The following is a 27602-nucleotide window of genomic DNA, read 5'->3' on the forward strand; positions in this document are numbered from 1 at the left end:
GAAGGGAGAGGAAGAGATAGAAACATCAATGATGAAAGAGAAGCATTGATCAGCTGCCTCCTTCATACCCCACACTGGAGCTGGAGACCACAACTTGGACATATGTCCTGACTGGGAATCAAACTGTGACCTCCTGGTTCATAGGTTGATGCTCAGTCACTGAGCAACACTGGCCAGGAAGGATTCATACTTTTAACCAGAGCATCAGGTAAACAGTGTCTTCTATATGAGTCAGCATGGCCCTGACCTTGTCTGCTTAGGGCTCTCATCTCTAATGCTGACTAAAAGTGCACATCCCTGCCCCAACCCCTAGTATGAGCAAGCTGAGCAGGGTATTCTGAAGATCAGACACATGAGAAGACACTTCTTTGAAGAAAATCCATTGGCCATTTCACCTAGTTGAGCTTCAAAGTGTCCACAGAGTGGTCACCTGCGTCTAGGGCTAGCTTGTCATCAGCTTCTGCAGGTGTGGAAATCTCATCATAGCTTCCAGTTTAGCAGACTGGATTAAAGACATAAGGACACTCATTTATCAATGTGCAGTGTCTGATCTTAGGTACTCTAGTCCCAGGGTCAACTTCCTTTCGAGTCTAACTTGGTGTTGAATTGGCCCGAGAAAGGCAGAAATGCTCTGTGGAATGTTCTTGGTCTCCCTGTGCAGGGCCTGCCTTGCCAGTCTGTCTCTAGGGCATGCTGGATAAAAATAAATAGGGATATGACTCTTTATATTTTGGTTCTTTTGAATGTGACTGTATCATTATCTCTCTTTCTGTTGCGCGCCCCCCCTCCCCCTCCATCTCTCCACCTGGGTGTGACTAAAGCAGAAAATGCTGGCTGCCCTTGTGATGCAACTTGAGGAGGAGTGAAATGAGGAAAAGCAAAAGGAAAAAAGAATCCAAAAATATGAAGATAGTGCAAGGAGCCTCTGTGACAACTTTAAGCGTACCAACATCCGAATTATGGGGGTGCCAGAAGAAGAGAGAGCAAGATATTAAAATCTATTTGAAGAAATAATGACACAAAACTTCCCCTACCTGGTGAAATAAATAGACCTACAAAAGTTGGGGCTTGCCGAAACCGGTTTGGCTCAGTCTGTGGACTGAAGGGTCCTAGGTTCGATTCCGGTCAAGGGCATGTACCTTGGTTGCGGGGCGCATCCCCAGTGTGCAGGAGGCAGCTGATCGATGATTCTCTCTCATCGGTGTTTCTAACTCTCTGTCCCTCTCTCTTCCTCTCTGTAAAAAATCAATAAAAAAAAAATAAAAAAATAAAAAAGTTGGGGCTTGAGGAGGGTAGAAGCTTTGGAAGTCTGTGAGTAGGAGCAAACAGGACCAGAGTTATCACATTTATTATTTTAATTACAAAAGTGACACCTACAGAGCGTAGTAAGAAGAGAGAAACTAAATTTACACTATCTAGTGCCTGGGGCGGGGGGAGGGGCTGTTGCCAATAGCACCCTGTTTGCTCTCCTTTTAACACCTTGAGTCAAGTGGTGTAAATTTCTTTGCTGTTGAAATGAAATACCACTTTTTAACCAGAAGGTGGGGCTGGCTCCCTGGAAACAACTTCAGAGACCGCTCCTGGAAGGGCTCACTGAGAGGCAGGTGCTGGCATAATGTGGCATAAGGTTACATCCTTCACCACTGATTGATTCTAACACTGTGAGATGCCACAGGAACTTAACTCCTCTTTGTGCCCAATGGCCTGTGGTAAAACTGGTTTTGTTATATGCCGTGTAGCTTAAGAATCAGAGGAGGACATTAAGTGAGGACTTCGTGCACCAGTTTTTCAAATAGCTTCAGTCCATGGATATGAATCAGAATCCCATGGGCAGTCTTTTCCTGCCTGGCCCCACCCGGACATTCTGGCTTAATTGGTCTGGGGTGGGCGCTGGGTAGTGAGTCTCAAACTCTGCTGCACATTTAGTCTGCAAGCTTTTAACACTGACCACAACACCTGGGGCAGGAGCCCACCACCAGCATTTTCCAGGTGATTCTGTGTGCAGTCCACAAGGGGAGCCTCCCGGGTGATTCTCACCTGCAGCGGGACTGGCTCCTCTGCTGGAGAACAGACGTTCAGGGGCCTCTCTGGGTGAGGCTACCGAGGGAATGGGTGGGATAGGGTCAGATAGCAGGGTGACAGCCAAAAGACTCCACTGAGTCTCCCTCCATCTCCCTGCTTTCCATGCTGGGGTGGCCCAGGGGTAATGGATGTGATGTGAGCAGGGTCTTAGCAGAAAGGAAGGGGCCACGAACCGCCGAGAGCCAGGCATCATCCAGGACCCATTCCTGTCCCTGTCCCTCCAGCTTTGTGACAACCAGCTGGGCTCTGAAATTCTTGTTGGGCAGAATCCGACTTGGCCTTCCCAGCCTGGTTGGAACCTGGACAAGAACACCGTGGGCTGCCCACCCACAGTGGCGATGGGGTATCCAGTTGGCCATGAACACGAGTATTGCATCATCCGGGACACCAAACCAACCATTTCACTGTGGCCCTGCAGGTGAGGGTCACCCTGCCCAAAGCTGAGTGCCTCTGGGGCCCAGTGGGCGGTTCCGATCACTCCTACTCAGGAGTGTTGACAAGCCCAGGGTAACTGGGTTCAGTTATCCTAAAAGTCAGAGGCCTTTTTCACATCTTCTGGTGGGAGGAGCCCACAGAATCTGGGTGGGGGCAGCCTAGGTTGGGAAGTGACCCCCAAGCAGTGCTGTGCACTCAGATGCCACTTTGGCTGGGCAGGGGCAGGGGAAGTGAGAGGCCACCCTCAAGGGCAGTCTCACCAGCTGCTGCCATGCAGCAGGGCAGGCTCAGTGTTACAGACTTCATCTTCATGAGAAGCCAGATTATATCGACTCTATTCAACGTGCTGGAATAATTTTGTATTTCAGAGTAAAAGTCAAATTCTCTACATATTGTATCTTCATCATAGGCAGAATAATAGCCTCCAAAGATGTGTAAGATTGCAGATGGAATTAAAGTTGTTAACGAACTGACCCTGAGGGAGGGAGATGATATCAGACAATTGGGGTCACCAGAGTCTTCCTGAGTGAGAGGAATGTCACCGTGATGCCATGTGGGGATGACGTGTCTGGCTTTGAACATAGGAGGGGACCGTGAGCCAAATGAAGGCAGGAAAAGGGATGCTACCGAGAGCCTTCGGAGGGAATGCGCCCTGCTGCCCCCCCCCTTTTTTTTTAGCCCAATGAGATGCATTTTGAACTTCCAACCTCCGAACTGTAAGGTAATAAATGAGTTGCTTAAAGCCACCATGTTTGTGTTAAATTGTTGCAGCAGCAGTAGGAAACAGATATACAAAATGAAAATCTGTCACCTCAAACTCCTGTCTCTCTCACTCTCTTCGTCCCTCCCCCCGCCATGACCTCATCGCTGTTCCTCAAGCACATGCCATGCCAAACCCTCTGCTGTGTCAGGGCCTGTGCACTTCCAGTGTCCTCAGCCTGAAGCAAGGTTTGAATCACAAACCATTTCTGTTGGGGATGACTGATGACATGGGCTTGAGACTAAGAGGAGCCAGCTGATTTCTGCTTTCGGCCATGACACAGAGACAGGCACCAGATTTATCTTCATGCCCTGAACATGCTAAAAAAAAAAAAAAAAAAAAAAAAAAAAAAAAAAAAAAAAAAAAAAAGACAAAACACATGAAAGCATCGTTTTATAATACTGGACAGTAGGTGGTGCAGGAGAGTAATTCCCAACAGAAAGGAAATTAATAAGGTGAGCCCTTGAGTTTCCAGGCAGCGAGCAAGGAGGGGAACACAAAATGAGTCAGTTATTTAAGGAGTTTGGAAGATGGAGTTCAGAGTTTGTGGAGACTAAAGTGGCTAGAATTTGGAGAGAGGAGAGGAACAGTGAGGGAAAGCTCCAGAAAGTGGCAGCAGATTCCCCACAATTCTTTGTCTGAGTACTGGTCAGTGCACAGGTGTAAGGAAACTATGGCGACCTGGGAGCCAACCAGCAGAAGGGGAAGGCAGACACATGGCCAAGAACAGAAATCCCACCAGCCAGAATGGGAAGAACTCCTAATACACGGAGCACGACATCGAGTCCTCACAAAGATCTTGGCTTGGTAATGGGGCCAAACACTGTTTTGGACCTCACAAAGCTTAAAAGTCAGCTTCCAAAGCAGCTCTGACCAACACGTGGTATCTACAGAACATGTGAAGTGCAATTAACAAGTTTTGCTTGAAAAAGTTTGTGTTTGGTTTGGTTTTTGTTGCAAAACTAGGGCTAAGAAGATGGCGGATGAAGAGCATATTCGGCACTGCATGCTTTACGAGTTCCAATTAGGAAGAAAAGCAAGTGAGGCTGCAAAAAACATCTGTAGTGCTCTTGGTCAAGATGCAGTTAGCGCCAGAAAATGCCAGTATTGGTTTGAGAAATTTCGCAAGGGAAATTTTTCGTTAGATGACAAGAGTGGTCGAGGCCATGTGTCCAATTTTGATCAAGAAGCTCTTCAAGCTCTTTTGGTGCAAAATCCTCAAATTACCCAACAAGAGTTTGCGACAACTTTAAATTGTTCACAGAAAACAATTTCCAATCAATTGTGTGCACTTGGCAAAGTTCAAAAGTTTGGAAAATGGGTTCCTCATGAGTTGACCGACAACAGCCGTAATCAAAGAGTCACAATTTGCAGTTCGCTTCTCTCTCGTCAAAACTGTTTGCCGTTTTTAGAGCAAATTGTTACCAGAGATGAACAATGGGTGCTGTATGTTAATTTGAAAAGGCGGCCTCAATGGTTGGACAAAAATGAGGCTCCGCAGCCCACGCCAAAACCTGACTTGCATGCGAAAAAAATGATGTTGTGTGTTTGGTGGAATTTTAAAGGAATTCTTCATTATGAATTTTTACCATCTACCCAAACCATTACAAGTGCAGTGTATAGTGCCCAATTGGAAAGGTTAGCCCAAGCTTTAAGAGAAAAAGAACGCGCGCTGATTAATCGGAAGGGCGTAATTCTTCACCACGATAACGCACGACCACATACTGCAAGAATCACTGCTGAAAAACTGCGCTAGTTGGAATGGGAAGTTCTCCCTCAACCTGCATATTCTCCTGATATTGCCCCTTCCGATTACCATTTGTTTCGTTCTTTGCAAAACTTTCTTCTTGGAAAAAAATTTAATAATGAAGAATGCCTCAAAAATGCATTGACCGAATTTTTTGCATCAAAATCACAAGAATTTTACAACAGAGGGATTAAAATGCTTCCTGAGCGTTGGGCACAAGTAGTAGAAAACAACGGCAACTATATTGTTGATTAAATTTTGTTGTATTGTTTAAATAAATTCGATTTAAAAAAGTATTAGAAAACGACATTAATTATTACTAGACCTAATAATTTTATTAACAAAAACCGAAATAGACATATGTACTTAGTAGTTACTATTTTCAACAGGGCAGCTCTAAAGGATCAAAATATTTCTAAGTAAACTTACTGCATATCAGAACAAAGTCTAACTATATTTAAAGAAAAACAAAAACCTCCAAGCATGTAACAGTGTAAAATCTGCAATGTCTGGTAGCCAACAAAAAACTATGAGCTATGGAAACAAGCATACAAATATGACCCATAAATAGGAGAAAAAAGTCAGTTGATAGAAATAGAAACATATCTGGAAATGACACAAATGATATAATTAATGTGCACTGACCTACGGGGAAAGTGGTACAACGTCTTGGCAGCAAAGCTGCAGGTGTTACCTAGCTTTGGGAAAGCTGCAGGATGCGCATGCGCATTCCATCCAGGTGCCGCGGCCATGGAAAAGGAAACCCTGGTTACTAAGGAGACCGGACCTGGTTTCTGTGGAAACGCTAGGCGCTGGGGGGCGTGCGCCTGCGCGGCGTGGATGGACCTAGAGGAGGCCTTCCCTAGGCACCTGCTAGGCCTGGCACGTGAACCTACGCGTCGCCACGTGAGTGGGTGCGCGCGCAGGGCTCGTAGTCTCTGCGAGAAGGCGCGTCGAGCCAGGTACGCGTGCGCACAGGGACTAGGGCCACGCGAGACCGCAGCGGAGCGAAGGCGCCAGGAAGTGGAGAAAAAGCGCCCCTCAGGTACAGAGCGTGAGGGCGGAGTCCACGGCAGCCTCCTTCCCGCCAGGTTTCGTCTTCCTCTTTCTCCACCCCCGGCGGGGCGGGGCCGGGCCATTGCGGGTGGGAAGGGCGGGGAAAGGGGCGGAGGATGGGGATCGGGTGGGACTGGAGTCCCGGCGGGAGGCGGGGCCTGGCAGTCCAGGATGAGCTCCGAGGAGGCTGCGGGGCTGACAGGTCCAGGGAGGGACCCGGAGCTCCAGGTAGAAGCGGTGATGGCCGGGCCGGGGCCCAGCAGTGTCCGGGCCGGAAGGCTCTGAGGCGGCAGCTGCAGGAGGCAGTGTGTGGGGTCGGGCGGGGTGACCCCGAGGCCGGCGTTCACCGCCCGAGGGGCGGCGGCGGGCGGAGCTGCGGCCCGGGAAGCCCGGGGGCCGCCGTGGCTCCCGCTGCCCTGTCTCCGGAGCGCAGGCTGAGCCAGTTCCTATGGTGACCGCTTCGCTGGCCGCCGCCCTGGCCTGGTTGTTGGGGGGACTGTTGGGTTTGGAGACGCTCTGGAGCTGAGCAATTGGAAGTCAGATCTGGGACTTCACCCTGGCTCATCCTGATCCCAGCCTCCACTTCTAAGCTCCTTATAGACCCCGGGAGGCCAAGGGCCGAGATGAGGTAGCTTTCCCCTGAAAATCTCATATAAGTTCGGTGCCCAGGAGAGGCAGGGTAAGCTGGCTTTTGTCTGAAAACTAGTGGAGGCAACCGAGTAACAGAGTCATGGACCTGATACCTAAATACGCTCAGGAATATATTTTTTTTCTTTAAATAAAGTCAAGGATCGCGGCATCAGGAAAAGTTTGCAAAGATGACGAGGTCCGACTTTTCCTTCCTCCATACATGCCCTTATGCTCTGGTATTCGGTGTTTCAGATGTCCTCTACTGGCCATTCAACTACACTTTTTGTTTTGTTTTACCTGTAAGGAAATAGAACAACAGTCGGTTTTTAAGTAGAGGAAAATAGGTTAGTTATGAATATAAAAGTAAAGTGTCACATCATTCAAACCTGCCTCCAAGATAAAACTTTTTTATGTATTTTAATTAATCAACTAAATCCAAATTTTTAAAAATTTCACCCAATTTTTTTTGTGTGTATATATATATACATACATATATATGTATATACACATATATATCTATTTATATCTATCTATATATCTATATCTATATCTATATCTATATCTATCTATATCTAATTTCCTCAGAAGGATAAGTTTTTGATTTCTAGGGAGATAAGGGAAACATGGATGTGAGGAAGAAACATCAATCAATTGCTTCCCTAGGCCAGGCTCTAACAGGCGCCCTGATTAGGAATGGAATCCACAAAGGTAGATCTTCAACCAGCTGTGCCACCTGGCCAGGGCTAAATCAGTCTAGTGGGAAATAATTAGGAAGATACATTAATGAAATATTAATTTGAAATAATAAATTTTGACATTATTTAATGGCAGCTTCCCAAATATATCTTATTTAAAATGTTTCTTTTCTTAAAAAAAAAAAAAATAATCACTGCTTTAGCCCAGCGTATAATCAGTTGTAGAGATTTTCGTGCTGTCTTTCTGTCTTCTTCAGTTGCTTGGTACAGTTTGTTTTAGGATAATTTGCTCTTAAAGTACTCCAGATACAGAGGCAGTTAGAGCAGGTATTATTATACTTGTTCTTTTTTCTCATCACACACCCTTCTCCCCTGATGTATGCATTATGCTAGCCACTTCCTTGCTTTTTCTCCATCTTTGTATGTGAACATGCACATTCTAATTTGGCTTGCTTTTGAACTTATGTAAATGAAATTTTACTAAGTATTTATTTGAATTTTGCTTCTTTACTCAACATTGTTTTTAAGATTTTTCCTTGTTGTTGCTTATAGTTTGTTGTTCAGTGTTCTGATGTAAGAGTATACCACAACTGATCTACTCTTCTCTTGGTGGATGTTAAAGATTTTACAGTTTTGGTGAACATGAAGAACATTAGTATTGTTTTAGCTTCTTATACATGCCCCCCAGGATAATCTTTTTATTTCCCCACTAGAAGTCTGGTGCATAAATTCGTGGACTAGTGGGTCCCTCAGCCTGTCGACCATCAGGACCAATTGGGTTGGCCAGCCTGGGGGAGGGACCAAAGGAGATTGGCTATGGGAGCACACTGACCACTAGGCCCTAGTGACTAGGGCGCAGCCCCTGCATTGAGTGTCTGCCCCCTGGTGGTCAGTGTTCGCCATAGTGATTAGTCGACTAGTCATTTGGTGGCTTAGGCTTTTATATATATAGATGGTAATCTTTTGAAGTGAGCTAGTTAGTAAGGCAGTCCCATATCATACTTATGGTATGACATCAGATTATATATTATTAAATTCTGTAAGTTCATAAAAACCTCTTGAAAACAGCTATTTAACTCTTATGTACCCATGAGGTCTTGATAAGTGGTCCCTCCCCTAAGGCCCTTTATTTATGAACTTTTAAAACACAAGTTATTTCTTTACAGTATAATCTGAATGGAAGAGAAGTGAGAACATTGGATTTGAATGGAATGACTAGGAGAGGTTATTTCTTTTTTCATAGAAAGGTTGACTATTGTGGCTTTACTATTTTGTTTGAAGTGAATTCCCAAAACATTTATTCACAGGTTTTTATTATGAATACAAATAGCTATTTCAAAATTGTTCATAAAATTTTGTGTGCTTCTCTATATCTTTCTTTTAGTGAGGTTATCCCTTCCTACTTCAAAGTGTCTATCAGTTTAAACACTTGGAGACAGTTTTATTAAAGAAAACAAGTTGACCTTTTGTGGAACTAGCATTCAGAATCTCATATAAAATACTCCAGTATTCTTTTAAAATATTCAGTAGGCATTTATTGAGTACATATCATATACCTGATATTTTGCTCCACTAGTAATACATGTTAGCAAATGATTTTACCTCCCTTTTTACTGAAAAATTAAAGTTCTACCAGGAAGGAACTTCTGCAAATATAAATATCTACCTCTTGAAAAAAATGGCCCTGGCTGGTGAGGCTCATTGGTTGGGTTTCATCCCATGACTGAAAGGCCACCAGTTCAATTCCTAGTTAGGGCACATTCCCAGGTTCATGCTCCATCACTGGATGGATGGATGAAGGAGGCAGGCAGTTGATGTTTTGCTCTCACATCAATATTTCTCTCCCTTTCCCTTTTCTCTCTCTCTCCCTTCCTCTTTTTCTAAAAATCAATTAAAAAATCTTTAAAAACGTGTTTCTACTCCTTATCTTAATCTTCACTTGACCTTGTTTTTCACTTCCTTGTCTCAGAGGACAGTGCACAGCTTATATCTGGGTTTCTTGTTAGCCCAGCGGCCTTGCTCCATTAGTTAGTGTTAACCCATGTCTTAGAATCTTTATTGTGTTTACAGAACTGTAGGGTTTCGTAACATGTAGTACAAGAACCTAGGCAGTTCTTGAACCCCCTGAAATTGAAGTTGTGTATGTGTTTGCATTTAGGAGAGAACCCAGGGCTTTTGTTTAATTCTGGAAGCTTTCCTTGATATAAAGAGAATTAAGGAACAAGATTTTCTACTTTTGCCCTAGCGGGTTTGGCTCAGTGAATAGAGCTTCAGCCTGCAGACTGAAGAGTCCCAGGTTCCATTTCGGTTAAGGGCGCATGCCTGGGTTGTGGGCTCAGCCCCCAATAGGGGGTGTGCAGGAAGCAGCCAATCAATGATTCTCTCATCATTGATATTTCTATCTCTTTCTCCCTCTCCCTTCCTTTCTGAAATCAATAAAAAATATTTTTTAAAAAAGATTTTCTACTTTTGTAATGACTCTTCAACAACTTTGGTCTTCTAACCTCTTTTTACAATCATGCTTCCTTTAAGTGTACATTTGGTTTCCTTTTCCTTGGTACTATTTTATTAGTCCTCATCAAATTTGCTTCCACCCCATCCCTACCATTAAAACTACTTATTAGTTCTAGGGAACTCCAGAACTAATAAATCAGAAATTAAGAGTACAGAAAGATTAGTGCACATCAGAGGAATGAATGTGCATAGATGTTAAGGGAATACAGAGAAAAGGACTACAAAAGAGTATTTCTGAGTTCTACTTCCCTCCAAAAGACAGCATAGATTTTACATGTTCCCCAAAAATATGAACATAGCCTCCCTTTTTACTGCCTCCCTCTTTAGTGCAGGGAAAGTAGCAGCTCTAATGTGATAGTCTCTCGGCCTCTTCCTACTTTTAATTTTTAGATTAGTCTGATGGGTAATTTTATAGAACTCCCACTTGACTATTGAGTTTGACTATAACAAAAGATAAGAGCCTAGATCTCTTGGCACTTACCTTCTAGTAGGGGGGAATACTAGTGAAGAAATAAACGATATAATTTCAAATGACTAAAGTGTAAATAACCTAATAAGAGAGTGACTAGGAGAGAGGCTATTTATTTATTTAGGTAAGAGGTCAGGGAAGAGCCCAACAGCTGAGCTGGGGGTAAGATGGAGCCAGCTGTGGGCTGGGCCTTACCATGGAATGATATTGGTACAGTAGAGGAGCAGAAAGAAAACCGGTAAAGCTGGCAGGTGGAAAACGAAGAGATTATTAGGTCTATTTAGGAAAGTGAAGGCAGGGTCGAAATCACACAGGACCTTAAAATATATGGATTTTATTCTAATTGCATTGGGGAGTCATTGGAGTGTTTTTGAGGAGGATCTCATTGTTTTAAAGTGAGTCTTTTGATCTCCGTTTGGAAAATAGTTGTAAGGAGCAACATAGAAGCAGAAAGACCAGTTAGGAAACTTGTAGCAATCTGTGTGGCCAGATTATTATGATCTCTAAACACATAATAATCTGGCCACTCAGTGTGTGTGTGTGTGTGTGTGTGTGTGTGTGTGTGTGTGTGTGTATAATTTTAGCGGCCCAGTGCATGAATTTGTGCATGGGTGCAGTCTGACCAGCTTGGCCACGGGAAGGGGACATGGGTGGTCGGCCAACCTGCCTGCTGGTCAAACTCCTGGTTGAGAGGACAGTTTACATATTAGTCTTTTATTATAGGATATACACTGAGTGGCCATATTTTTATGCATTCAGAGATCATAATAATCTGGCCACTCGATGTATATAGACTTGTTTTAGCCAAGCACTTTCCTAAGTGCTTTACTTATATGAATCATCACTGCAGCTCTTTGAGGCCAGTACTGTTATCATTCCCATTTTATAGGTGAAGCCTTGGCCAGAGAAGTAACTTGCCTCTAGTCATACAGCTAAGAAGCAGCAGAACTAGCATGATGAACATGAACAGCCTGATGCTGATGAGCACATTCTTAACCACTATGCTATGTTACTTCCCAATTGAGAATGATTGTGGTTCTCACTTGGATGTTCATGATAACAATTTGCTGCTCACACAGTACTTTTACTTGCATTCTCTGATATCTGTACAGGAACACAAGTTCCATTCATCATCCTTTTAAAGATCATGGGAATGTTGAGAACATTCTGGGTGGCAGGCTAGACAAGGATATTTCAGATATATTAATTTCTCTCCCTTCTTACTGCCTCCTAAGCTAGTGCAGGGAAAGTAGCAGCTCTAATGTGATAGTCTCTTGACCTCTTCCTACTTTTAATATCTAGGTTAGTCTGATGGGTAATTTTATAGAACCTCCACTTGACTATTAAGATTTCCAAAGAACAGAAGGAATATTTAATTTTATCTGCTTTCGTATACTGCTTCTTTGTCACATCTACAAAATGTTATGATACCTTCCTATTATACAGACAGCTCTGTGCAGGTCGAGGCAGTACAGAGAGCTCTGGGACATTGCTTGTTCTTAACATTCTAATGACCGTATGAGGAAGATAATACATCCAGAAAAACCAAACAGCTACATAACTTGTTCTGTAACTACTATATACAAGTCTCATTGGAGAAATGATTACTATTTGATGGAGAAGACAAAGAAAAACTCCTAGAAAATATAGAATTCAAGCTGAGCCTTAGAAGTGTCTTTGTCTTTAGTTAAGTGGATGAAAGGGTGAGGGCAAGGCTTACGAATAAAAGATTACATGTTTCTGAATGTACAAAGAATGTGTGGAGTAGTTTGGAATAGTTTGTCCTTAATGGAGGGTTTCTTGGAGGTGTCAAGTAGGAGATAATTGGAGTCATGGGAAGGGACCAAATTATAAGAGCTCTGAATGCTCGGCAGGCTTAGACTGTACCTTATTTCCCTGAATTAATTTGGTCTGAGGCCTAGTTCACAATAAGGAGGTGGAGAACAAGTATTAATTCAGTGCTTGTTTTATGGGATGTTTTATGGGTCTAGTCTCTGTACTAACTCAATAGGGATCGCTGAGCAGCTTTATGGAAATTTAGTGTTTCAAGCATATTGTGAATAAAAATCTGCATTTTAATGAGATTCCCAAGTGATTTGTATATTCACTAAAAAAATTGAAAAGTACTCTAGGGAGGAGTCATTTGATTCTATTATTCTAAGTCAAATGTTTATAACTAGGAACATATTTTTCAACAGAAACTGTGTAAGGAATTGGATTTTAGCGTACCCCATAAAGGCATAAACGATTCATAATTAGAAATACTCTGTGGGATCTAATGCTAAGTTCCAAGTGAGGCAGTAACTGCTAGAATGAACAACAGAAACACAGACTTGTGTGTTGTTTGGGGAAAGGAAAAAAGGAAGATACATCTGTCACACTGCTAAGTGCTGGATCAGACAGTGTGTGACGTAAGGTTAGTGACTGGGGATCCTGATTTCAGAGTGTTACAGCTGTGTTGCCAGGAGAGATCTAAGATACTTGTAGGAAAATCTCTCTTTCTTAACATAAAGACAGCCTTGATTCAGGAAAAGAACAAATTATTTTTTTAAATTACACAGTTTCTAATACACTTTGTCAAGTAAAAATATACAATGTGGATTATTATGTGCAATATGTTAAAGTGAAATATCTTGTTATTTTGCACATGTACAGATATGTATGTGGGAACAAATCCTAGAAATGGAATTATTTGTACAGAAGCTATGTGTATTTATAATGTTTGTAGATTTTATTTAATTGGACTTCATAAGTATTGTGTCATATACACTACCACCAGTGATATATAACAATACTATGTTGCATATACAACTTTGCCAATGTGAGTTAAAAAAATGGTATCTAGGGTTGCTTCAATTTGTATCCCTCTAACTGGTGAGATTGAGTATCTTTAAATCTATTTAAAAGCCATGTATGTAAAGTACCCATATTCTTTGCCACTTTTCTTTTCTTGTTTATATGAATTATCTATATATTAGAGAAGCCAGCTCTTTGTGATATGCGTAGCAAACTTTTTTGGAAAACACAGGCCTAGGGAGAGACTACTTAATTTGCTGCTGACCCAATATTTTCTTAGTACAGTGAATAACCAGGGCATAGGATGGGGTATGTCTCTTTTGAAAAGCATGTTCATATTGTAGTTTTATATTTGGAAAGCACACAGAAAAAGTTTTATAACAAAGTGTTAAGAAGGTAAAGCTTGCTGAAATACTCTTTGCTGGTGTGACAAGGTTAAAACCAATTGGAAATGTATCTAAGAATGTAGTTAATTTAAAAAAATTATATACTGTTGTGAGAAATCACAAAGCTGTTTTAAAAAGAATGTCCTGGTATTTTTTTCTGTTTTTTCCACTAGGTTACCACCAAAGAACATGATTTTGGTCTAGGGGCTCCAGTTTCCAAAGCTGAGAAAAATCAGAATACTCTCCAGCTAGAACAACAAGTGAGAACTCAAGATAAATTCATCTCTACACTGAAATTACAGGTTACATTTAATTTACATATGTATTTATTTCCCTGAATTAATCTTGGCTAGGGCCTATTTTAAAATAAGAAGACAGAGAACATTAATTCAGTGCTGGCTTACGGTTTTTATTTTATGGGTCTAAAATCACTTCATTTTTATCTTAGCCATTTTGATGCACAGAGTCTGAGTCAGTGAGTGCAAACGGTGTGCCAGGTGCTTTATTATTTGGTGCTTTCAAGTACATCATCTTACTTCATCCCAACCTTGTGAAACCATGTTTTACAGACATGGAAGCTGAAGTTCCAAGAGGTTAAAGAATTACGATACTGGACTAATGAATGACAGAGCTAGGATTTCTCTGAATTCCTGAGTTAGTTAGGATTTGAATTCTGTTCTCTGAACTCCAAGTTCAACATTGTTTCTCTTCTGGTGCCTAATCTGTGGGGTAGCTATTAATTAAGGTCATTGAAAGAAATTGCCTCTTGTAGGAAGGAGGAGAGACTTTTCTATAATCCTCTTACTATAATAAGTACAGCTAAAACCCCTGAACATTATGTATAAAACAAGCATAGAACACTGAAAGGCGGGAAGAAGAAGGAAGACTGACTAGGGACCCCAACACACCAAGAATGACATGTTAGTAAGTTCCTAGATTTTTTTTTGGCCCCACATATTCCAGACAGAAAGCACAGAAACAACAATGGGTGCAGACAAAGAACAGTCTCAGAAAAGCGGTCTGTCTCTAGCCAGAGGACTAGGAGAGGGACAGCCTAGTAAGGTAGACTCCTTTTAGACCATAACTGTCTGCTCTAAGCAACAAAGTGGAAAACCTATAGCCCCGTTCCTGCCTGCAAAGGCTGAGTAAAGAGCCTAGCCCGTTATCCTTGCCAGGAGCCCCAGCTGCGCCTCATACCACCCTCTCCCCGCCCCCCCAACTTCTCCACTCCCACAAGGTGGTGGCAAAGAAGAAGGCTGGTGCTGGGAACCACAAGGCAGTACGGGAAGTTCCCAAGCCCATTGTGTGTGTGAAACACTTGGGGAGCCTCAAGCACCAGCCCCACCCCCACGGGTGGTGTGAGTGCCTCCTCTCCTCCCTGCTGGATGGTGTCCCAGGAGAATGTGCAGTTAGGGCGTCACTGGGACCCAGCAGGAGCAAGCCCACCGCCCACAGGGGCAGTGGTGGACACATGAGAGCAGTAACGGGGCAGCTCTGCTCTTCCTGCTGCTGTGGTTTGTTTGAAACAAATCCCCAAAAGATTGAAGCAGAGGCCTAGTGAGGAGCCTGAACGTCCATCCTGCCTAGCAGGAACAAGGAGCCTCACCTTCTCCAGTGTCCATGGAAGCCTCCGGGAAAAACTGGGCTTCCATGTCCCTACTCTCACCCCGGCCCCAAGCAGGAACAAAGCAGTGTTCCCCTTTTCTAGCTGGAGCAGTGTCACAGGAAACCCACTAAAACACAGGATCCAGAGTCTTAGAATGCCAGGTTTCAATTAAAAGAAAAAATCACTCCTCATCCTAAGAATCAGGAAGATCTCAATTTCAATGAAAGAAGACAAGATACGCCCAGGACCAATATGAATTAGATATTGCAATGATCTGACAAGCATTTTAAATAAACAATATTATAAATGCTTCCGCAAGCATTTTTTTTTACATACCTGAGATATACAAAAGAAAATAGAAATTCTCAGCAAAGAAGTAAAAGATATAAAGAGTTATAAACAAGAACCAAATGGAAATTTTAGAAGCAATCAAATTGTTCTTTAATAAGTGAATGGATAAACTGAGGTGCATCCATAGAGTGGAATTATAAAAAGAAATGAGTTATCAAAGGAATTTTGTGAAAAAAGCCAATCTGAAAAGATTACATATTCTGATTCTAACCCAAAAAAGACAAAAGATTGAGGCCTTGGAGGAAGAGAGTGATGAGATGGTATGTCAGTACACATTTGTCAGAACCAATAGAATCTACAACCCAAAGAATGAACCCTAATGTAAACTATTGATTTTAGTTAATCATAAGGTATCAATGTTGTTTCATCACTTGTAACAAATGTAGCATACTGTTACAATATGTAAAACAAAGGGGAACCAGTGTGTTTGTATGTTGGGGGGGGGGGGGACAAAAGGTCTGTAGGAAAGTTCTAATTTCTGATTAGTATTTCTATAAAACTGAAACTGCTCTAAAAAATAAAATTTATTAAAAATGTACAGAAGGGAATGTTTGTAAATTATATATCACATAAGGGATTAATAACTAGAATATTGATATATAGAGAACTACAACTCATCAGCAACGACAAAACCAATTCAAAAATGGATAACGGACTTCAGTAGACATTTCTCCAAAAATCTACAAATGGCCAATAAGCATATGAATAGATCACCAACCATTAAAGAAATGAAAAACCACAATGAGATATTACTTTACACCCATTAGGATGGCTATTATAAAAAATAAAAACCAACCAAACAAACAAAAAACAGAAAATGACAAATATTGGTGAGGATGCGGAGAAACTGGAGCCCTGTATGGTTGCTGGTGGGAAAGTAAAAATGGCGCAGCCATGTTGAAAAAAGTTTAGCAGCTGCTCAAAAAGTTAAATATAGAATTATAGTATATCCCCAGCTATCCTACTCCTAAGTGTATCCCCAAAAGATTAAATGCAGACCCTCAGCTGGGACCAGTTTGGCTCAGTGGATAGAGCGTTGGCCTGCGGATTGAAAGGTCCCGGGTTCGATTCCGGGCAAGGGCATATACCTGGTTGCGGGCACATCCCCAGTATGGGGTGTGCAAGAGGCAGCTGATCGATGATTCTCTCTCATCGATGTTTCTAACTCTCTATCCCTCTCTCTTCCTTTCTGTGAATAAATCAATAAAATATATTTAAAATAAATAAATAAATAAATAAATAAATGCAGACCCTCAGACAGATACTTGGACACCAATGTTTATATTGTAGTAGCAACATTCACAATAGCAAAAAGGTAGAAATAACCCAGATACTCATCAGCAGATGAATGAAGAAACAAATTGGTATGTACATACAATGTAATATTATTCACTCTTGGAAAAAAATGAAATTCTGATACAAGCTACAACATGGATAAGCCTTGAAAATGTGCTAATGAAATAAGGCAGGAACAGAAGGACAAATATTGTACAATCCACTTACATAAGGTACCTAGAATAGGAAAATTCATAGAGTTTTTGTTTAATGGGTACAGAGCTTCTATTTGGGGCTATGGAAAAGTTCTGGAAATTGATATGGAATGGTTGCACAACATAATGGATATACTTAATGCCACTTGTATACATAAAAATGGTTATAATGTTAAATGTTTGGTATGTCTATTTCATTACAACAAAAATAGTTAAAACAAATGTAGTAACTGAATTAAAAATTAAGTGTTCTCAAACAACAAAATATATAGGGAAAAAGGAATGAATCAGTGAACATGAGAACAGAAAAATAGAAATTACCTGAACAGTAGAGAGAAAATAGATTGAAAAAATGAACAGAGGTTTAGTACAGGTAGAACCATAACAAATGACACAACATTTGGATACTTGGAGTCCAGCAAGAAAGACAGGAAAGGGAGAGGCTGAAAAATGATTTGAAGGAATAATGGGAAAATATCCCCCAAATTTGGTAAAAAGACCTGGCAGATTAAAGAAGGTGAGTGGATGCCTAAAGGGATTCTCCCAAAGAAATCCATTCCAAGACACTTTTTATTTAAACTTGTGAAAACTAAAGACCACAAAAGTTCCTGAAATAAACCAGAGAATTCATTACCCAGAGGGGAGCATTTATTCAAATTACAATAGATCTGAAAACATGGGAGTCAGAGGAAGTGACACAACATTTTTCAAGTGCTGGAAAAACAAACTGTCAATTTAGTATTCTGTATGAAGGGAAAATCAAGACATTCTCAGAGGAAGAAACTAAATTGGTTGCCAGCAAAGAATAGCAATAGGGATTTCTCTAACTACGATGAAGACGATAAAAGGACATTTAGAAGGGTAGAAAGAAAGGACAACATTTAGAGCAAAAATATGAATAAATGTAATTTTCCTTTTTTCTAGTTTTTTAAAATATGTTTCAAATATAGTTCTCAAAGCATGCAGAGGATAATATTTAAGACAGTTATTAATAGAGGAGGATAAAGGAACACTTCACTCAAACTGGTAAAATGTAGGCTGTGATAAGTTGTGAATGTATAGGGCAGCCATTAAAAAGTTATACAGCCCACTCTGATGTGGCTCAGTTGTTAGGGTATCATCTTGTACACAAAACAGTGAACAAAAAAGCCACACTTGAATTATAACAAAAGTAATTACATTAAGTACATATACCCTATACCTAATTAAAAGATGGGAACTGACAGAGTGGGTTAAAAAACATGACCTAGCTTTATGCAGTCTACAAAAAATTCCCTTTCAGGATATAGCAAAGTTGAAAGGTTGAAAGGCACACAGACCTGAAATGAAGAAATAAAACTGTCTCTGTTTGTAGATTGCATGATCTTCTACTTTGAAAATCTCAAATGTACAATACAAAAGACAGAACTAATAAATGATTTTAGCAAGGTCAGAATACAAGACGAACATATTAATTACATTTCTATATATTTCTATATATAACATGTGACAATCAAAATTAAAAATGCATTACTATTTATAGTTACTCAAATAGAAAATAGAATGTTTAGTTGTAAATCTATTAAAAAACTTATGAGTTTGTATTCTGAAAAAACAAAATGCTAATGAAATCGAAGATCTAAACAAATGGAAAGGCATATGTTCATGGATTGGAAAGCCTCAATATAGTAAAAATGTCAGTTCTGTCTAAATCAGTCTATTGGTTTAATGCAATGTCTATCCAAGTTGTTAATCAGCAATAAAAAGGAATATTTTGATCCAAGTTGTTTTATTTATTTAACATTCTCAAATTACAGCAAAATCAATTTGGAAAAAAAACAGTCATTCCTTTTTTTTTCTTCTTTTTTTTCTTTTTAAAAAAATATATTTTATTGATATTTCTTACAAAGAAGAAGGGAGAGAAATAGAGAGCTAGAAACGTCGATGAGAGAGAAACATTGACCAGTTGCCTCCTTTCAGTCCGCAGACCGACGCTCTACCACTGAGCCAAAAATACGGTTTTGGCTTTTTTCTTTATTGATTAAGCTATTACATATGTGTCCTTATCCCTCTTTATTCTCCCCGCCCCCCACACACCCACTTATGCTCTCACTGCTCTGGTGTCTGTGTCCATTGTTTAGGCTTATACGCATTCATACAAGTCTTTTGGTTAATCTCTCTCTCTAACCCCCAACCTCCCCTTCCTTCCCTCTGAGGTTTGACAGGAGGTAAAAGACCTGTACTTGAGAAACTACAGGACACGGAAAAAAGAGATAAAGACATATACAGATGGAAGAACATACCATGTTCATGAATTAGTAGAACCAACATCATTAAAATGTCCATACTACATTAAAATACCAATGGCATATTTCACAGACTTAGGAACAACTCTCCAAAAATTCATCCGGAATTAAAAAAGACCCCAAATAGCCACAGCAATCCTGAGAAAGAAGAACAAAATAGGAGGTATCTCAATACCAGATATCAAGCTGTATTACCAAGCTACTGTTCTCAAAACTGCCTGGCATTGGTACAAGAACAGACATATAGACCAATGGAATAAAACAGAGAACCCAGAAATCGACGCAAACCACTATTCTCAATATTTGACAAAGGAGGCAAGAGCATACAATGGAGTCAAGACATTCTTCAATAAATGGTGTTGGGAAAACTGGACAGGTACATGCAAAAAAAATTAAACTAGACCACCAACTTTCACCACACACAAAAAGAAACTCAAAATGAATAAAGAACTTAAACATAAGATGGGAAACCATAAAAATATCAGAGGAATCCATGGGCAGCAAAATCTCAGACATATGCCAAAACAATATCTTCACCGATATAGCCCCTAGGGCAATGGAAAAAAATAAACAAATGGGACTACATCAAAATAAAAAGCTTCTGCACAGCAAAAGAAACCATCAACAAAACAACAAGAAAGCCCACTGCATGGGAGAACATATTTGCCAATGTTATCACTGATAAGGGTTTAATCTCCAACATATACAGGGAATTCATACAACTTAACAAAAGGAAGATAAACAACCCAATCAAAAAATTGGTCCATATTGGTCAAGTCATCATCTCCTTCTACACCAGGCTGCAGAACAAGAACCATGTGAATGAGGCCTTACACAGGGGCAGGTTCAAGTTCCCTGGCCACCAGAAGAGTCACATCTCCAAGAAGAAGAAGGCTTTACTGAGTTTAATGTGGATGAATTTGAAGATATGGAGGCTGACAAACGGCTTATCACAGATGACTGTGGAATCAAGTACATCCTTAATCATGGCCCCCTAGACAAATAGCTTCAGGCTGACCGCCCTTTACATCCACCAATAATCCTATTTCCTGTCCCCCAAAAGATAGTTAAAGATGGGGAGGGAGAGGATGTGACTTTAAAGGTGTTACAGGAGGGCGATCTTTGAGGTGATGGAATAGTTCTATATCTTATTGAGGTAGTAGTTACAACAATATACACGGGATAAAACCGTATAGAATAATATGCACACATTATACCAATGTAAAAATCTCTGAGTTTGACATTGTCTTATAATTAAGATGTAACCTTTGGGGGAAACTAGGTTAAGGGCATATAAGATCTCTCTATACATGTTTGCAACTTCCGGTTCTTCCGTTATCCTAATATATAAAGAGCCAGGGCCTGGAGCATCCAAAACAACCGAAGGACAACTGAATGGCAGACTGTGTGTGCAGCAGACTTGGGTGGGCGGGGACTGGCCAGTGGGCTGAACTGTTGATCACTTGGTCCCGCCTGGGTCACGGGTGCCATGACGACCCAGCACTGACTGCCCCCACTAAGACGGGTGTGATGCGATTGGTTGGGGGGGGGGTACCATTGACCCACAATTGCCCCACAGAGGGAGGCCCAGGCCACCAGCCAGGGGGCTCTGTGATAACCTCAAAGAGCTACCCAGGCGGCAGCAGTGGTCAGGGCCTCCATCTATGGGGCGATCAATTGCGGGGCTCCTGGCCTGCAAGAGGGCACAGGCTGGGCTGAAGGACCCTGCCCTGCAAGTGCATGAATTTTGTGCATCGGGCCTCTAGAGGTAAAATAAAAGGGTTTCCTTGTTTGTTTAGAAAAACTACTTTTTGAAATACGTATTACCTACCAGAAATTTTACTTGAACTTTATTTTTATTTTTTAAATAAATCTTTATTGTTCAGATTATTACAATTGTTCCTCTTTTTTCCCCACTTAGCTCCCCTCCACCCAATTCCCACCCTACGCTCTGCCCTTACCTCCCCCTACTGTCCTCACCCATAGGTGTATGATTTTTGTCCAGTCTTTTCCCACACCTCCCACACTCCCTTCCCCTGAGAATTGTCAGTCCACTTCCTTTCTATGCCCTTGATTCTATTATATTCACCAGTTTATTCTGTTCATCAGAGTTTTTATTCACTTGCTTTTTAAATACACTTGTTGATAGATATGTATTTGTTGTCAGTTTGTTGTCCATATTTTTATCTTTACTTTTTTTTTCTTTTTCTTCTTAAAGAATTTCCTATAATACTAATTTGGTAATGATGAACTCCTTTAGCTTTTTCTTATCTGTGAAGCTCTTTATCTGATCTTCAATTCTAAATGATAGCTTTGCTGGGTAGAGTAATCTTGATTGTAGGTTCTTGCTGTTCATCACTTTGAATATTTCTTGCCATTCCCGTCTGGCCTGCATAGTTTCTGTTGAGAAATCAGCTGAGAATCATATGGGTGCTCCCTTGTAGGCAACTAACTGTTTTTCTCTTGCTGCTTTTAATATTCTCTCCTTTTTTTTTGCTTTTGGCATTTTAATTATGATGTGTCTTGGTGTGGTCCTCTTTGGATTCCTTTTGTTTGGGGTTCTCTGTGTTTTCTGGACTTGTAGGTCTATTTCTTTCACCAGGTGGGGGAAGTTTTCAATCATTCTTTCTTCAAATATGTTTTTAATATCTTGCTCTTTCTCTTCTTCTGGCACCCCATAATTTGGATGTTGGTATGCTTGAAGTTGTCCAAGAGGCTCCTTACACTATCTTTATATTTCTGGATTCTGTTTTCTTTTTGTTTTTCTGGTTGGGTGTTTTTTGTTTCTTTGTATTTCAAATCTTTGACTTGATTCTTGCCATCCTCTAGTCTGTTGTTGGATCTCTGTATATTATTCTTTATTTCATTCAGTGTATGCTTAATTTCTAGTTGGTCCTTTTTCATATCCTTTAGGGTAGGGGTGTCGAACTCAATCAGAGAAGGGGCCAAAATCTAAAATCCAGCCTAAATCGCGGGCCGAATGGTTTACTGAACAGTCATAAACTGTCATTGTGATGGAAACGCAGCGGAGTGCAGTGATGACAGCGTGGTGCGGGCCACATTGCAAGGCCTGGCGGGACGGATTTGGCCCACGGGCCTTGTGTTTGACACATGTGCTTTAGGGTCTTACTAAATTTTTCGAAGGTTTCTAGAAGATTCTTGAGTAACCTTATAACAATGGTTTTGAACTCTATATCCAGTAGTTTGCTTTCCTCCACTTCCTTCATTTGTGATGTGTTTGTCTCTGCATTTTTACTGCTTTCCTGTGTTGATAGAGTGGCTTTGTGTGCTAGGTGTCCTATAGGGCCCAGTGGCTCAGCTTCCCTAATTACCTGAAGTGGAAGCTCTTGAAGCACCCTTTTGTGTGCTGTGTGCACAGTCTTCCTGTAGTTAAGCCTTGATTGCTGTTGGTATCACTGGGAGGAATTGACCAACAGGCCAATTGGCTGGGAGGATCAGTTGTGTCTATGTTGGAAGAACTTCTGTGCTGGAAGCACTCTTCTGGGGCAGCACTTGCTTCAGTGGGGCTTTGGCGCTCACGGAGTCTGCCCCCTGAGTGTGTCTCTTATGGATATGAAGAGTTGTAATCTGGATGGTCTCACTCTGACCACTGGGTGCACTGGCTCTTGGATCTCCAAGGAGGTGTAAAGTCAGCCACTGCCTGAGACCACCCAGCAGGATCTACAGAGAGATCTGCAGATTCCTCCTCTTTGTTTAGGGTTTGGAGGTGTACAGATGAGGCCCAGCTGTGAAGCAATGCAAGCTGCAGTCCAGCTTTGGGCCTTCTTTTGGAGGTTCTGGGGCTCCCTGATCCAGCTGCAGTATGTTAGATTTTAGACTGCAAAATGCCTGGCCATTCATATGCAAAAGCCTCTGCACACAGCTTGGGTGGGGTTGTAAGTTGGGTAGAGTGAGTCTCAGAGAATCACCAGGACAGAGCAAACAGCAATGGCTGTCCATCAGCCCTGTCCTGAAGAGGTCCCTGGGCCTCTGTGTCCTGAAGTATTGTGGAGGAACCATGCTTACTGCAAGCATCTCTGAGAGAAAGCCGCCATCATGTTCCTGATGCCAGACAGCCCAGTTTCTCCCTGCATGAGTGTGGGTCCCCAGTTTCTCACCAGGAACTGGAGTTCAGAGCAGTCAGGAGCTTGTACCTCCCTCCCAATTGAAAAAGGCAACAGTGTACTCAGTTGCCTGCCCGTTTCCAAGAGCTTTCGTACTTCCACACTTCACTTCCATACCTCTGCACCTCCTCCCAGTCTGAGTGTGCTTTTCTCTTTCCTTCTAGTTGTATAAATTCCTCTCATCCAGGCTTCCTGTGGTTTGGAATGATATATGTTGTCTTTTAGTTGTAGTTTTGAAGTGGTTATGCAAAGCAGCAAGATCAGGTGTTTACCTATGCTGCCATCTTGGTTCCTCTACTTGAATTTTAATATCTCTTTATATACATCCCAGCAAATTGTAGATAATATCTCCATTTAAGAGATAAGACTCAAGAGGCTTCTATTTATTTTTTTCTGAAATCAGGATGCACCTCTTAGGATCAAGAAAATATGGTAATTGCCTGATGTTAAGTTACTGGTAAAGGCTACAGTGGGATTTAAATCTGCCTGACTTAGTCCAAAGCCCACATCCTTTCTACACTGCCTCTTTCAAAGTATTTGTGTCTTGGAAATGTATGAAAGTAGAGCTTGATGTCAGAGGAAAGAGAAGAGTTTATGCATTTATAATTCATTTGTTTTATTTATTCATTTAACAGTAATTTGCTATGTGCTAAAAATATAATGATACAAAAATGAGAATTATGTTGAATAAGAAATTAGAGACACAGTCCATTTAAAGTTGCTTATAATTTAGTGGAAAGAACAGGAAAATAAAAATAATAATTATAATATATCTTGTAAAATACTAAGATAAAACTAAAATGCTTTATGAAAACACAGAGAGGAGAAGCATTTAATCTCTCCTGGTGCAGTGGATGGTTCGCCAGCATCTGTAGTGTGCTCTAATCATTCAGAAATCATGAGCAAAGACAGAAAGATACATAGAATAGATAAATGAAGTTCATCTGTTTATTTACCCCACATCCTCTAGTTAAAAATACTAATAATGAAAGTAGTAATAAGAATAGGGGGAAATAAACGGTGAAAGTGTGAGATGAGAATAGCAGACAGATTCATTGCACGGACTTCTGCATTAGTGCTCCAGATTGGCTTTGCACTTCTAAGAGGCAAAGGTGAAAAGGACTGTAAATAATTCACAGTCCACAGAATGGGAACAAACCGGGTATCCAGAAGAACTACATGTTTTTTTCTGAAATATCCAAAAGAACTAACAGTTTTCTCTGAGGATTCTCATAAAAAAGGGTTCAGTGACAGTATATCACATTTTCAATAATTTCCTTAATATAGGTTTTAAAATGAGTTTAGTGAGATTGTTTCCTGAGTGTGTCTGAAGCTTAGGTCTGTATAGGGGATGGTGGATAGGCCAGACAGGTCTGTAGGACTGGGATTACAAATGGCATTCTTTCATCTTATTCATTCGTAAGGTGATGAAGTACCATAGATAACAGGAGTTGCCTCAAATTTTCGTTTTCAAAGAATTTTTAGCTGTGTATAGAAGAAGGCCAAAAGAGAATAATAGAGTAGGGTGTATTGCTAAAAATTCAGGCCAGTGTGATAAGACTTAGCTAAGGAGATATGTGCATTTGCCATTTCCTTTTTTTTATTTTTTATTCTCCACATTTTTCTTATTTCCAGGATTTGATAATTCAAACTCTTTACCTCTAAATCTGACAAGTTAGTGTGTGCTTTACAAAATGCCAAAGGGAACCCGGCAGGTGTAGCTCAGTGGTGCAGGGTCAACCTATGAACCAGGAGGTTGCAGTTCAATTCTCAGTCAGGGTACATGCCTGGGTTGTAGGCCCGATTTTATGGCCCTTCTAGGTATGTATTGAGTATAATAAGTGCCATTGTAGTATAAATATAACTCATAATGTTTAAGATTTTTTTTTATATAGTGATGAATTAAATATAAAGATAAAGATTAAAGTTTTTTAAAGAGAACTGTTGATTTTCATGGATTAGAAGGAACTATATAATTATTTGAAAAGGGCAAGGTCAGAGCAAGAATAATGTTAGAACTAAGAATTAGATGAGGGATTTAGCCATTTTAGATACTCCTTAAAGACCAAGACTTTTTTCATTTGTCATTTCGCACATTTCAGGGTGTACTGAAACAGTGCCTTGAATATGTAGGTGTTCAATAAATATTGTTAAATATATAATGAGAGTCAAATATTATGGGAAAGCATCTTTGTTCCACTACTTTATCTCATAGATATGTCCTTTGTGGCAATTAACATATTGTGTTTGTATTTTCTCAAGTAAAAAGCTCTCTGAGGGCAAGTACCTACCTAGCTTTGTTTATTTTGGAATTTAACATAGCTCTCAGCATATAATCATTGTCCACTGGGTCTAATCAATGCATTTTCCCCTTTAAAAGCATTTGGACACCTTCATGATAGAAAGGCCCTTTTCTTCATCACTTGATGGTTTGAAGGTGGGCTGGGAAGGAAAGCTGTGGTCCTCTGTGTTAATCAGCAAATACTTGATTGATCGGATAGTTAGCTTAGTCAAGTAAGTTATTGATATGTTCAAAAGGACTTTTCTAAAGAATTAGCATATTTTTTATAACAATAAATAGAAATTTAATGGTAAAGAATGCCTATTAAGCCGAAACCGGTTTGGCTAGTGGATAGTGTCAGCCTGCAGACTTAAAGGTCACAGGTTGGATTCCAGTCAAGGTTATGTACCTTGGTTGCAGGCACATCCCCGGTAGGGAGTGTGCAGGAGGCAGCTGACTGATGTTTTTCTCTCTTCAATGTTTCTAGCTCTCTATCCCTCTCTCTTCCTCTCTGTAAAAAATCAATAAAATATATTAAAAAAAAGAATGCCTATTAATTATATTAATTATTATAATTAAATAATTTTAAGACTGTGGTTTCTTTTTTTGCAGATATAAATATCTGGCATTTTTTCTAATAGTTTGGTTAAAAATCAATATTAATTAAGTCCTTTTTTATTAAACTGTAAATTGTCTTGGAAGATACAGATCTTAACCTTTTGATTTTTATTTGTACTAGAGGCCTGGTGCACAAAATACATGCACTCAGGTGGGCGGGGGGGGGGGGGGCGTTCCTCAGCCTGGCCTGTACCCTCTCACAGTTCGGGAGCCCTTAGGGGATGTCCATCTGACAACTTAGATATCCTTAAAACTGCTGTAGAGGTGGGAGAGGTCCCGGCTACCACCACTGCGCTTGCTAGCTGTGAGTCTGGCTTCTGGCTGAGCAGTGCTCCCCCTGACGGAGGGCACTGACATCCAGGGTCCAGCTCCAGCATTGAGCGTCTGCTCCTTGGTAGTCAGGGCGTATAATAGTGACCAGTTGTTCTGACATTTGGTCAATTTCCATATAAGCCTTTAATTGTATAGCACTAGAGGCCCTGTGCAAGAAATTCGTGTCCCTCAGCCCAGCCTGCATCCTCTCCAATCTGGGACATCCCTCTCACAACCCAGGACTCCTGGCTCCCAACTTCTCACCTGCTTGCCTTCCTGATTGCCCCTAACTGCTTCTTCCTGCCAACCTGATCACTCCCTAACCACTCCCTAACCACTCCCCTGCCAGCCTGATCTTTGCCTAGCTGCTCCCCTGCCAGCTTGTTTGCCCTAACTGCCCTCCCCTGCAGGCCTGATCCCTCCCAACCCTCCCCTGCTGGCCATCTTGTGGTGGCCATCTTGTGTCCACATGGGGTCAGTCATCTTTGACCACATGGGGGCAGCCATCTTGTTGGAGTAATGGTCAATTTGCATATTACTCTTTTATTAGATAGGATTAGATAGGATAGAGGCCTGGTGCTCGGTTGGTGGCTGGGTAGTTTGCCCTGAAGGGTGTCCCAGATCAGGGTGGGGCTTCCCTGGGGCATGGGTCGGCCTGGGTGAGAGGCCTGTGGTGGGATGCCATGCCCCCCGGCAACCCAAGTGGAGGCCCTGGTATCTGGGATTTATTTATCTTTTATAATTGAAACTTTGTAGCCTTGAGTGGATGCCTGGGCCCTCCAGGGTGTGCGTAAGCTTGGCTTCCTTCATTGCTGGGGAAACGCAAGCCTCCTGCTCTCTCTGTGGCCCCAGCTATCTTGGTTCAGTTAATTTGCATACTCGCTCCTGATTGGCTGGTGGGCATGGCTTGTGGCTATAGTGGAGGCGTGGTTAATTTGCATGTTGTTCTTTTATTAGATAGGATA

At 41.2% G+C, this 27602-nt stretch overlaps 1 protein-coding gene across 8 annotated transcripts in view; it reads left to right on the forward strand.

The window, feature by feature from the left end:
• The window catches only part of LOC118727939 (testis-specific gene 10 protein), a 222030-nt gene that overhangs the window by 103351 nt on the left and 91077 nt on the right, over positions 1–27602 (forward strand). For 5 of the 8 annotated variants that reach the window (XM_036453991.1, XM_036453992.2, XM_045587246.1 and 2 more), the window contains exons 1-2: positions 6212–6308; positions 13744–13872. The exons of 1 other annotated variant lie outside the window; for it this stretch is intronic. In XM_036453991.1, coding sequence (XP_036309884.1) covers positions 6252–6308; positions 13744–13872 — 186 coding nt within the window. In that variant the 5' untranslated portion in view covers positions 6212–6251. Of the gene's footprint in view, positions 1–6015; positions 6070–6211; positions 6309–13743; positions 13873–27602 lie in introns of those variants that run through there. 2 more of the 8 variants (XM_036453995.2, XM_045587245.1) reach the window with 2 other exon arrangements.

This window comes from Pipistrellus kuhlii, unplaced genomic scaffold, assembly GCF_014108245.1.
Source record: "Pipistrellus kuhlii isolate mPipKuh1 unplaced genomic scaffold, mPipKuh1.p scaffold_m20_p_27, whole genome shotgun sequence".
NCBI classification, from domain to species: domain Eukaryota; kingdom Metazoa; phylum Chordata; class Mammalia; order Chiroptera; family Vespertilionidae; genus Pipistrellus; species Pipistrellus kuhlii.